Here is a 13,265-nt window from a genome sequence, read left to right on the forward strand (position 1 = left end):
ACTCCAATAAATATGGCCATGTTGTGCAATGTACAGTCCCAGTACACCTTCCAGATCAAATTCACCTGTGTTCAGAAAAAGGAGGAAAGAAATATGTCATGCCTCCAACGGGAATCTTCATATGTGAAATTAAGATTTAGGAATATACTTACTCTGTCTGCTACTGGGAAGGGAAAGTTTCTGCCACCACTCTTGAGTTTATCTCTTTGTACCAAGTGCAAAGTGCTCACAGGTCATTCCCCTCACATTAATTCAACAATCTAAATAGATGAATCAGATCAGATTTAGTTTATTGCACACCATTTGAAGACCTTGGCTGGCTGACATTTTTGAAGTGCACACTATGCTAATCAGAACTCAGTGAATGACTAAAAGCTATCCCTTGGTGATTTAATTATATGATGAAAGCTGTAGCAAATAGCCACAAAAATCTCTCTTTATCCACACCTCCAAAAGGAGGGCAAACACCTCACTCTCTCATCAGGGTCTGCCAATTCCACAGCACAATGCAGCTCTGCTCCAGTACTTTATGGAGAAAAGAAAGATTCCTTTGAGCTAAGGGGCAGTGCCTTTGTACTTGGCACTGATGAGAAGCCACATCTTGAGTCACATGCTCAGTTTTAGGCCCCTCACTACAAGCAAGCAGGACACAGGTGCTGGAGTGCATCCAGAGAAGGGCAATGGAGCTGGTGAAGGGGCTGAAGCTGGGAGTTGCTTAGCCTGGAGAAAAGAAGGCTGAGGTGAGACCTTACTGCTCTCTACAACTGCCTGAAAGATCACAGCAAGGTGGGGCTTGGCCTCTTCTCTCAGGAGGCTTGCGATAAGACAAGGGGAAACAGCCTCAAATTTTGCCAAGGGAAGTTCAGGCCAGGTATTAGGAAAATTTTCTTGACTGGATGTGGTAAAGCAGTGGAACAGGCTACCAGGAAATGGTGGAGTCATCCACTATCCCCGGAAGTATTCAAAAAAAAACAGACATGGTGCTTTGTGATACAACTTAGCGTGCATGTGGAATTCAGTTGAAGGTTGGACTCGATGATCTTGGAAGTCTTTCCCTACCCTGATGATTCTAAGAAGGCAGTAGGAGCAGCACAGCTTGCACTTGCCTCCCAAGTGCTACGACAGATGGCAAAATGGCCCCAGATTTGGAGAAAGGTAGGTGAAACATGGCAAAGCTGAAAAGCATCCCAGCCTAGAAACGGGACTGCTACCACACAACAGCATCATGCCATTATTCCAGTGCAGTTCTGTATATCCCTCAACACATATCAACACACACATGCTCCTAGCAACTGGGATTACACAAAAATACATACTAGACTCTAGACCACTGACAAGAAGCCAACCATAAAACAGAATTCCCATCAGACTGTTATACAAGTGGAAAAAATAGCACTTCACACAATTCTTAACTGCTGCTATGGCTGCAAAGCAGCTACTGACCCTTCTACCCTTTAAGTGCTGATCACTTCAAGTTACTAAAATACAACTATATAAAATGAACAAGTTTAATTGCATCACACAAAAAAGGCAGCACTGTTTGCTTTTAATTTAATTTATTTAAATAGGATAAGGCTACTTAAAAGACAAGTCTTTACATATAAAATGTACATTACGTTAAAGTTTCCTGTACTCAAGTACAAAAACTGCACAAGTGTTTAGTAAAAGAGAAACAGCACACCATTTAAAAACACACATTCTTACCATTTTACAGCATTTGAGAAGTGCCTTTTACATCATAATAGTGAATGGAGAATTTCTGTAAAGAACTAAGCTACAGTTTTTGGTTTCAATTCAAACCAGTGTTAAAAATGTAAACAAGCTTTCAGATCTCTACTGAGCTTCTTTTACTGGGTTAACTAAGTGGATTCAGAAGTTGATTCTTTTTTTGTTTTACCAAGTCTGGGAGCACTGTTATTATTCTTATTTACCATCCATATCTAAAACTGATCTAAACCGGCTTCACCCTGAGCCAATGAGTTTTAATAAAAATGTTTCCATCAACTTAATTGGATTTTTGCCCTGTGAGGCACTGCTGATAATCCAAATGAAACACCAAATTTCACAGAAATCAAAAATCTATTTTAAATTATCAAAGGAAGGGAAAACAGGTTGGTGGGGTTTTTCTAGAGTGCAATTACATGTGTTAATGCTCTCAAGGTACTTTCGTCTTCCTATCCATGTCCCTCTCCAACTGTCTGTAAGCTGAGAAAGCACTGGTCTGCATTCCACTGGTTTTTCCGATATTTTTAAAGCATGATTGTAACCAGGAAAACAATCAAATTTGCTACATTGGCACATTTTTACACTTATGCATGTATAAAATATGCCTGTGTACTTACGAGAACACGGCACTAATCCATTCACTACTTCCTCTCGAAGTTTCATATCAAACAGTCACATATTTCCATCTGTGCATTCCTTTTTTCATATATCAAGACAAACTTCAATTTGAAGTAATGCTGTTAAAATAGTTCATCTCTTATTACCAACCTAACTTGCACTGCAAATTCTACACTCCTGTGCAACAAAAAGGAAAAAAAAAAATCTGTAGACTATCTTATCAGCAGAATGGTCAGTTTTCTCACCTAAATTAATTACCTTTTTAAGGCCAAGAAGGCTCTAGGGATGACTCTAAATTTCAATAGCTATTTTAACTATTTAACCAGATGTGGAATAAAACTGATTCTTAGAGAAACAATGTGTGAATCACAGTGACATGGAGGAGATGAACTATAATAATCTTGAAAACTAAGAGTGGGAGGTTTAGTATAGTGTATTATCACCACCTTTTAAAGAAGTAATTTACTACTTGGTGTACAAGAGTGGATACTTTTAAGGTGACTGGTGATAGTGACTCCAGCTTTACAATAGGGAGCTGTTAAATGTGTTAAAACTTCACAGCAATCTGAATCTCTGTAAGTCTGTAAATCTTAAAATAATTTTATTTAAACTGTTTAAATATGACCTATCTATTTGAAAATACGGAAGTAATATTTATGTTTCAAGCACCATTAGCTACTTCATGGCCATGTAACATGCTGGATTTTCTTCTTTGCTTCCGAAGGCTTTAGGTCATTCTGGAATACAAGGAAATATATCATTATTCTTAGATATACTGTGCAAACTGGAGTCAGTCATTAATTTGACATATTTCAATCTGGTACTATTACAGTATTCAGCTACAGGCTACTACAACAGCTTTCTATTGCCATCTTGTGGGGAAAGCTAAATATCACAGAACTTCTCTGGTGAAGATAAAAATAGAGCCAATGAATTAAACTACCTGCAAATCATACATGTGTTTTGGTTTCAGCAACCTACAATTAAATATTATTAAATATTCAAAAATTTCTTTCAGTTATGCAGCTTAGAAACAGGTATATATTGGAGTTTCAAAACATACTTCTGAAGTTATTTCAGGTTGTCTTCTTATAATACTAGTTGAAATGGAATTGTATAAGAAATAAAACAGTACACAACTAAGAAACCAATTTACTTTTGTCAAATAGTAAAAACATTTAAAAAAAAGAAAAAGAAAATTTAGTCTTCCTTTGTAATGACTTGGATAAAAAGAAGAGAAATAATTTCCAAAGCCTCAGATGAACCAATCTTTCAAGTCTCCCTGCCCAAAGAAACCTGTAAAAATCAAGAAAGTCCAAAGCAAAGCATGGCAAATGAAATGGTGAAATAAATCCCTTTCATCATCTATAGTAATAATTAAAAAAAAATCTGAAAAATTGGAGCTTTAATAGTTCACATAAGCAGAGTGAAAACAGGTATATGAGTTTTCAAGAACATAGTGAAACACACCGGTTCAGAGACCACAATCTACAGATCTCTCTTCTCTTTAAAAGACTTTCAGTGTTAGTTTATTTACAGGAATCATGTGAACTGCAACCACTGAAAGGTTTAAGGGAATTAAACTCAAAGATTATAGGGAGAGTTCTGTGCTATTAATTATTTTTTTCTTGAAAGTCAAGGAACAGTCAATTGCTTGGAGACACAATTGTCTTCACTGTCATTACACTAAAAATAGATCAGGCTTTATACAGCCATCTGTCAAGTACACTGATTCTTCCTGACAGCATCACTTACTATTCAATAGCACATTCTTTCATTTCAGATGGTAAAGTAACATCCACAGGACACACTTGCCTAACTCCACACAGCTAACCAGCATCAACTAAGGTATGACTGAACCTATGGGTATTACCTGGAACAACCTAAACTGTGGCTAACATAGGAAATCAAATGTCAGAGGTCACAGATTCTGAGTGTCAGTCATACAGTGGTGCTTAAAAATGTCATTGTGTCTACAGAACATTCAAATTAAATACAAAAAACTGTGAGGTGTATACTAAACAAGTTTCAAAAGCTCTGTAAGTTCAGATCTGACCAATATTTGGAAGAATTCTAAATACTGAAAGAAGTTAGTAACACTGGTAGTAGGAAACACACCTCTCAAGCATAAGTTCTACTCAGAGCTTCAGCCATGATTCTTTAAAAGCTGCTAAAGCTGTCTATCACAACAGCCATGTTTTGGTACTCAGGTTTAACAGAAGTCTGATGGAATGTACCAACCCATGCAGAAGAATATTACCTGCATTCTTCATTAAAGGATTTTTAAAGACATTAATATTTTTATTAATATTAATGTCAATATTTTATTAATATTTTGTTGCATCTCATGAGGCAATATTGAGAAAACAAATTTCAGTGTCATGTCTTGCGAAAATTCTAATCAATGTAACTGCACACTGTATATCTAAAGCTCCCTCTGCAGTTCAGCTGAGAACAGATACATCTATTTCTTCCTTTGAAGCCCAGATTTATTCCAGATATTCCCATATTCCAGTGAAAACGTGAAAACTTCATTTGTATCATGAAGGAATACAGCACAAGTGTTAAGATCTATCTCTATATTGTGGCATGATTTTAAGAGATGGCCCATTGCTCCTTGCTCACTGACAAGCCCTGTGATCACACCATTGTCAAGACTAACCACTGTTTGTTGTTCCCAGCTACACAACACAGAAGCTTCCTATTGACAAGTACAAATTTCTTCCATTCTGATATTTCCCAAACTAGCTATGCTTTTGTCTGTGTCTAAATACTCTGCTGTTACCCCAAATTAAAATCATCCTGAAAATTCTTGCAAGGCTCTAACTTTAGCTCCTGTAAATCTCAATTAAAAAGAAAAAAAAGCTGCAAGATACTGCGCAAACATACCGGCAAATCGGATTCCTCTTTTGGAACAGACCTCTTTAACTTCACAACAGTAGTTCCTGCTATTGGAGACAAAGGGTAAACCTTCAGACCAGTCAACACACTGCTGTCAGTCTTTGAAATACTGTTCTGCTGAGCCTCATTATTCTTTACTCCCAGTTTAGCGTCCTCTGACAAACTGGAAGCTGAAATGTACGTGGAGGCATTTGAAGGAACTGATAATCTTCTGACTGTGTTGGTGGTGCTTCCAGCCGGAGGAGGCTTCAGGCGATCGGCAGGTCCGTTCTCCGTCTTCTTCACCTTGATGCTTGTGCTTGTTGAATTGCCATCAAATACAATTAATGGCCGTTTCCTTAAACCTTCCGCTGTTGTGACACTGGAAATACAAATCATAAAATTCTCAGAAACATAGGTTAGATGACCAAAAAATGGCATACCCATGACATGAGTAGTGAAAATTAATTTTATCCTACCTAAAGTAAATACATATCCCAAAATATTCATATTAAACTCTGGGATGCTCCAAACTTACATAAAAAAAAAATATACTTATATACACTTACATATATGTAAATAAAAAGCAATAAAAGTCACTTCCAAAATATAAAGGCACAGGGGGCTGTGTGAGGACCAGTGCTCCTCAGCAAGAGTTGTGTGAGGAACTGTCTAACCAGATAATTACATCTGTACAACCAAAGGCACTGTGCTTCTATCACTGTAGCTATTCTAGAGTAACTACAGAGATAGTAAGTGTTAAGTATTTCCAAAGATGAGTATTTAAGAAAGAGTGTGCTGCCTTACCTGCAGGAACAGCATCTCATATTCTGATACTTCTAAATTTCCCTGTTTCCACTCTTATCCAAAATCATAATGTTAAGGTAAGCCCAAAAGACTGTTAGCCATTAAGGAAAAAACCCACACCTTTTTAAAATAAGTTTTATTTGAACAGGAACCCTAAGTGGAATTAATGACATTTTTTTATTATTTATTATTTACTATTTACTATTTATTATTTATTATTTAATATTAGTTTAAATAATTTTTATAACATTTATAACACTTAATAACATTAGTTTGTGCCTTTAAGTCTATGTGTAGTCAGAATTATCAGAAAACATCTTGACTGAGAAAAAAATAAAGTACAAAGTTAACATAACTCACACTATATGAATTCAGAGTTTTAAAAATGCAATGCTTAAGAATGACAAAGAGAAAGTGTTTGGAAAGTGAAGATTTGACAAATAAAAACCCCAAACCACCATTAAGAAATATAATATTCCTGTTTAAAAACTTCAGTTTTCAGTTGTGATAAAAAGCTCTTTTGCATCTATTAGAGCACACTGTTTCCTACCCAAACACGAACCTCACACTTCCATCCTCCAGTCCACAGATGTAAACAAACTGAGATACTAGAACCTCTTATGCACACGGAAAATAAACCTGACAAAAGACTGCTCGGTATTTTAGCCACTGCTGCAATTTAAAAAAAAAAATGAAAAAAACCCCTAAAAAACCCCAAATCGCTTGACAGAATTTGTTTAGCTCTTCACAGCTTGAAACCTCAGTAAAGCTAAAAGAGACTCAAGACATCAACAAGCTGCAATACTGAAGAAATAAGGAATTTCCATCCACCCCTTTCCTTAGGATTTACTGCTGAACATATCAGAACACCATTCATGCATATCACATGTCAAAGTCCTGGGCAGGGGGAAGGTTGAGTGAAAAGATTCAGTAAAACAAACTTTTGAAGCAGATTTTGCTTTCTGAGCAAATATAAACTGAAAGATTTTTAAAACAAGGCAGAATATTTCTTTCAGAAAGCAGATGTTACTTTTGAAACAGACACACAAAATTGCTGCAGCATGCATCCTTTACTCTAGATGGAGTAGGCCACCCTTGTTCAAGAGCAAACATAGTTAAAAAGGCTTTTCCTTCAACATCGCAAACACAATTATTAATTAGCAATTATACAGTGAAACAAAAAATACTTCCTTTCTCCTCATTATAAAGTACCTTGAAATCTACCAATAGCTCACAATCTTATCAACAAATAATTTATCAGCTGGGGGATGAAAGAACAATACCAATTCCCTGGATCAATACAGACTGGGGGTGAAGGGATTGAGAGCAGCCTTGCTGAGAAGGACTTGGGGATAGTGGTGGATGAGAGGCTGGACACAAGCCAGCAACATTTGCTTGCAGGCCAGAAAGCCAAACATGTCCAAAGCAGCGTGGCCAGCAGGTCAAGGGAAGTGATTCTGTGCCCCCTACTCTCCTCTGGTGAGACCCCACCTGGAGTGCTGCATCCTGATCTGGAGCCTCTGGAGCAAAAATATGGAGCAGTTCCAGAGGAGGGTCACAAAAATGATCATAAGGAAAGGCCTGAGATAGTTGAGGCTGCTCATCCTGGAAGAGAGAAGGCTCCAGGAAGACCTCACTGCAGGCTTTCAGTACTTAAAGGGGATGTATAAGAAAGATGGTTGTGTGAAAAAAAGCACTATAAGCTAGATAGCACTAACAACATTTAGATGACAAAAGGAAAAAAAAATCTTCCCCTTTTTTCTATTTTTGCAGGAGTAGAATCTAATACTTCTGACACAGGCAAGCCAACATGGCATCCTCTGTAAACTGCAACAATATCCAAAAGCTGTACAAGCTTTATTAGTCAAGCAAAGATTAAACTAAATGCTTTGTCCTAAATTATCCAAGTCTGGCCCAATAATGCTATATTACCTTTTATTCTCACTTTTCAAGTCATTTTGCTGTCTTTTCTTTTCCATCATTTTCCCCCATCTACTTTTTGGCAAGTCACGCTGAGGCAGGGGAATGGCATGTTGAATATAGAGATCAGTGAGCCCATCTTTGTCCATCTTTACATCATTTTCAACTAATATATTTTTCTGTGGGGAACAGAAAAAGAGTTGTTATTTTTATGACAAATTCAATGTCCAACCATCCGAGTGGCACGATTTCTTATTTCAAAATCCACTGTAAAGTATTATATTGGGTCAGGGTTCCAGAAGTAAAGGGATGGCTGGGGTGGTCAGCTGGGAGAGGCCATGAACTGCTCAGTGCTCCTACCTTCCTACTGACAATTTCCTTCATTTTCTGTGTGCATTACACTCAGCCTGTCCCTTCAGTGAGGCAATGGGAAACACGGGATGTTTTAGTCAGTGAATAGTCATTTCTTTTTCCACCACCTGCAAGTGCATTTCTTCATGTTTCCTCATGTGTTTTCTCCTGTATGTCCTTTGGAGTCTCCTGCTCCCAAGTGTTTGCTCCTCTTTCTTTTAAGCGCATTTGAGCACAGGTACCATGAGCAACTCTGCTTCAGATTCTGGGGTGTGATGGGCAGCTTTCTTCAACAGAGACATATGGATCCAGCTGTTACCAGCACTGGGCACTTACTCACTTTTGCCCACATAGATTAACCCTGCAGCCCCTGTCTCCCAAAAATATTGCAAGTTTTCCCAAGGAAAATAGCAGCCAAAAAAGGGAAAAGTAATGATAGACATACTGTTGATGGCTGATATTTTCATGCACTCTTAAACACACTTCCCTGAATCCAACTACAATACCAAAGCTCTTTTTACACTTCCAGAAAGCAGACAGCTAGAGTATAATGCAAGTCAAACTTATAGATGTAGAGCTGTGCTTTCTTCCCCAGTAAGTTTCATCCCAACACAAGGAAGAACTTCCTTATATTAAGGATGGCAGAGCACTGGAACAGGCTGCTTGGGGAGATCGTGGAGTCTCCCTCTCTGGAGACATTCAAAACCCACCTGGATGTGTTCCTGCTCTTGCAGACCTTCCCTTGGGAGAGGAGTTGGACAAGATCATCTCCAGAGGTCCCTTCTAACCATAACTATTCTGTGATTCCAGGAACCATCAGTTAGAACAGTTTTCTTTTTAATTGTGTATCTATCGGGTTGTGAACATTTCTTGGTACCTCACGCCAAATTTATGGCATGATTTATGGAATGAGAAAAATTTATGGAATTTATGCCAAATTTATGGAATGAGAAAAAAAACCAAAACACTATCCTATAAATTGAGGTCACCAAGAGCAGGTCAAGCCTCTGCCACTACCTGTTCTGGCAACACTTCATGACTTCTGATGTTGGCCTGAAATCTGTCCATACAGGCTGTATGGAAAAAAAGCATATAAACATTCTTTGAGCTTATACAAAACCCTGAAACTTTGATTACTGTTGTTTCATGCACCTGAAATTTTCAGCCAAGGCAGTAACTAGTATTCCAAACAACATCAACCAAAGCTTTGTATGGTCCTAAAGTGCTTATAACTCACTTTCAAACTCAATTATTTTTCAATTATCAAGTTTTAATGTTTAAGCATTAGTTATTAGCTTGACTGTTTACATAGGGTGCACTTCTTTAACTCATAGAATTATGAGGTTTGGAAGGGACCTCCGGAGATGATCTAATGCAACCGACCTGCCAAGGCAGGGTCACCTACAGCAGGATACACTGCGTGTGGACGCGGCAACTTCAACAGTGTAAAGCTCATCCTTCCACAGCCAGTTTTACTGTATGCAGACACTGTCTCGATTTGGGCAAATTGCTCTTTAGCACCCTCGGTGTTCAAGCACAGCCCCTTTACTAACACGGAGTCATCTCCCGCGTCAGAGCCTCCTCTCTGCAAGTCCGTGGTGTCCAGAGCACCGACTTGGTGCCTGCTCTTCCCTGAGCGCCGCGACTCTCCTCGTCCCGCCTCAGGGGCCGCCGCTCCGCCCGGCCCGGCTCCCCGGACGCACCTGCTCCAGGGTGAGCCGCAGGAACTCCTCCGAGAGCAGCTCCGGGTGCAGCAGCAGCAGCTCCGCCTCCGAGCGCCCAGACCCGCACTCCTCCCCGCCACCTCCGCCGCCCGCCCGGGCTCTTCCCTGCGCCGCCATCTTCTCCCCCGGCGGCCCCTTCCCGGACTCCCACAACCCCGCGCGCGGAGGGAAACGTGTTTCCAGAGCAGCCGCGCGCCGCGCTGGCGTCACGGCTGGAGCGGGCCCGGGACAGAGAGGGGCCGGGACAGAGGGGCCGGGACGGCGGGGACAGCGGGAGCCGGGGGTGCGCCCTTGCCGGGGCGGCGCCGCTCCGCGGGGCAGCTGGGTCAGGGGAAACGCACAGAGTCTGCTGGGTTGTAAGGGGCCCACAAGGATCATCGGAGTCCAGCTCCTGGCCCTACACATGACAGCCCCAAGTGTTACACCCCGTGTCTGGGAGCGTTTTCCAAATGCGCGTTGAGCTCTGTCAGGCTCAGTGCTGTGGCCGCTTCCCTGCGGAGCCTGTTCCATGCCTGACCCCCTTTTGGTGAAGAACCTTTTTCTGGTATCCAAGTTAAATCGCCCTTTGGCCAGTGTTTCAGGCCATTCCCTTGGGTCCTGTCACTGGTCACCAGAGATGAGAGATCGGGGTCTGTCCCTGCACTGCCCCTCATGAGGAGCCTGTAGACTGTGTTAAGGTCTCCCCTCAGTCTCTTCCTCTGCAGGCTGAACAGACCAAGTGACACCAGCGACTCCTCACACGGCTTTCCCTAAAGGCCCTTCACCCTCGTGGCCCTACTTTGGATGCTTTCCAATAGCTTTATGTCTTTTTTATATTGTGGCACCCAAAACTGCCCCCAGCACTCGAGGTGAGGCCACTCCAGAGCAGAGCAGAGGGGACAGTCCCCTCCCTTGCCCGGCTGGCCATGCTGTCCCTGATGTCCCCAGGACAGGGTTGGCCCTCCTGGCTGCCAGGGCACTGCTGGCTCATGTTTAACTTGGCACTGACCCCCAGTTGCCTTTCCATGGCACTGCTTTCCAGCCTCTTGTCTCCCAGTCTCTCCATACATCCAGGGTTGTCCCATCCCAGGTGCAGAATCCAGCATTTGCCCCTGTTGAACTTCACACAGCTAGTTATTACACAGCTCTCTAATTTGTCTGAATTTCTCTGCAAGGCTTCTCTGCCCTTTGAGGGAGTTAGGTATAAGGTGAGGTGAACCCCCAGGTGATAGCATGGAATCGGGAGAACATCCATTTTATTGTCATTCTGTCAGCATACAAGATTATCAACGCTTTGTGCTTCTACATGCCGGAAATTTGCTACAGAATTAAACATGATCTCTGTCCTGCCCATAGCTGCGACACCCACTGGTTAACGCTGCTTGATTGGCAACAACAAAAGTTGCTTTGTAATTCCAAAGCACAATAGCTGCCTGCCCATCGGAGTTTGTCACCCCTTTACGTGTTAAAAGCAGAATAGGGAATTACAAATGGTTACACGTGTAAATAACCATGTAGTTGTTACATAAAATTACAAGGTAATTTGAAGTACTTGATACAGTTTACAAAATTGCAAGGCACATGCGACAATGAAACAGAATAAAAGTATCCACGAGGAAGGAGTTGCAGATATGACTATGTGTATCATATTAGAGCTACATATATGCAGCACTTCAAACGGCATAAATTCAAATTTTCAATATTTAAAAATCATTTAAGTGTACAAGTAAGTAGTAACATTATACCATATGGCTTCCTCAAAAGCGTCTCCTGGCAGTATCTATCATTGTTCCCTTGTGCTTCTTCTCTTCAGGGAAGCTGCATCCAAGGGGGAGCACGGGCTGGGTGCCAGGGCTGCCCAAAGCCCCAACTTTATAGTTCTGTGCCCCGTAAGTTCACAGCTATAGACTAGTACTATTTGCATTTTCTCATTCATTTCTCACTTCAGCAAATTATGTCGCAAACTGAACTCAAGTAATTTTGCAAATGAATATAGCTTCTAGGGTGAATGTTCCTCCTGTGTTTGGGTGCTAATTTCAATGAATGAAATTACTTTCTTGTAAATTACAGGGATCATCTCTCTTTTCCTAAAGTGCCTTATAAGTTCTGCCTCACAGAAACATATCCTTCCTAACCCAATGAGTTGTACTGATTAAGATTTTTACCCTGTGATTTTTCTTATGTTACTTCTTACTTTGTAGGCATTTGTACCCAAAATTATAGTTCCTCTTTGATTAACCAAAGCATGTCCTCTCACAATAAAGTTCTGAAAGGGATAGAATTTTAAGGAGCTATACTGTTTTCATAGGTTTGTTGAATGATCCCATTGCATTTCACAGAATGGCTTTTTGTAATTTTTTTGTTAACGCAATGGGGTAATTTTAAATAAACGATACCAGGTATCATTTTCTATTATTTTTCTTTTTAAGATTTTACAATTAGAAAAAGAGAGCTTTAAATCAGTTCTGATACATTCTGCTTTACTTTGTTCTTTAGCTGTATGTGTTGTCCCAAAATAGCTTCTTTCACCCAGTGTGCAAGAGGACAATCCACACAGAAAATTGACATATTTGAATTATTTCTGTGATATCTGAATTAGTTCTGAGATGGGCAGCAAATCCATAAAGCCAGCATGATGACCATCAAAATTTACCATTTATATATCTTAGCAAACAAAGGCGTTAATGCTCATTGGCTATAAATTACATCGTTCTTTCATTAATTAGTCTTCTATTGGTCAATGATTCCCTCACTTCTCATGCTAATTAGCCCACACTATCAGTCTTTCTCTTTTCTTGAGCCACTGGGTTTCTTGGGTCGGTGGCCGTGAGCCAGTGATCGTGACTCTCCCCCTGCTGAAATTACCTTTTACCCATTCGGAGCTGATTTCAGCGGAGTAGTTGAGCAGGCTTTGCCAGTTTCTTCCTTATATTGGGAATTCTGCCAAATATATTCATTACCCATGAAGTCTGCATTCTTTGTGTCCATTATCAGTAGCACACCATTCTTGCAAAGTTTTGTTAACCTCCTCCTAGGTCACTGATGCATGTCAAGCCCTAAATTTTAAGAAGGCAATTCTACTGACAAGTAATTTATATTTTTAACATATAGTAATTGAGGGGTTTATATATTTTATATATATATGTAAAACACAACTATTTTATTTATATATAATAGTATATTATATATATATATTAAAAAAACCCCTCAGAGTTTATATATATATATGGACAAGAAATGAATGGAATGGCATGGCTAATG

General features: G+C 40.2%; 1 protein-coding gene across 1 annotated transcript; it reads right to left on the minus strand.

Annotated features, from left to right (window-relative positions):
• Nucleotides 1–1,548: 1,548 nt before the first annotated feature.
• LOC310905754 (ashwin) lies at nt 1,549–10,142 on the minus strand (the record flags this gene model as incomplete). Its single annotated transcript, XM_083854428.1, has 4 exons — nt 1,549–3,080; nt 5,233–5,605; nt 7,963–8,129; nt 10,005–10,142. 4 exons carry the CDS (start codon nt 10,140–10,142, stop codon nt 3,024–3,026), a joined length of 735 nt encoding a protein of 244 aa, XP_083710554.1. The 3' UTR covers nt 1,549–3,023.
• Between the last annotated feature and the right edge of the window lie 3,123 nt (nt 10,143–13,265).

The sequence above is a fragment of the Zosterops lateralis genome, assembly GCF_965231275.1.
Source record: "Zosterops lateralis genome assembly, chromosome: 2".
Taxonomy (NCBI): domain Eukaryota; kingdom Metazoa; phylum Chordata; class Aves; order Passeriformes; family Zosteropidae; genus Zosterops; species Zosterops lateralis.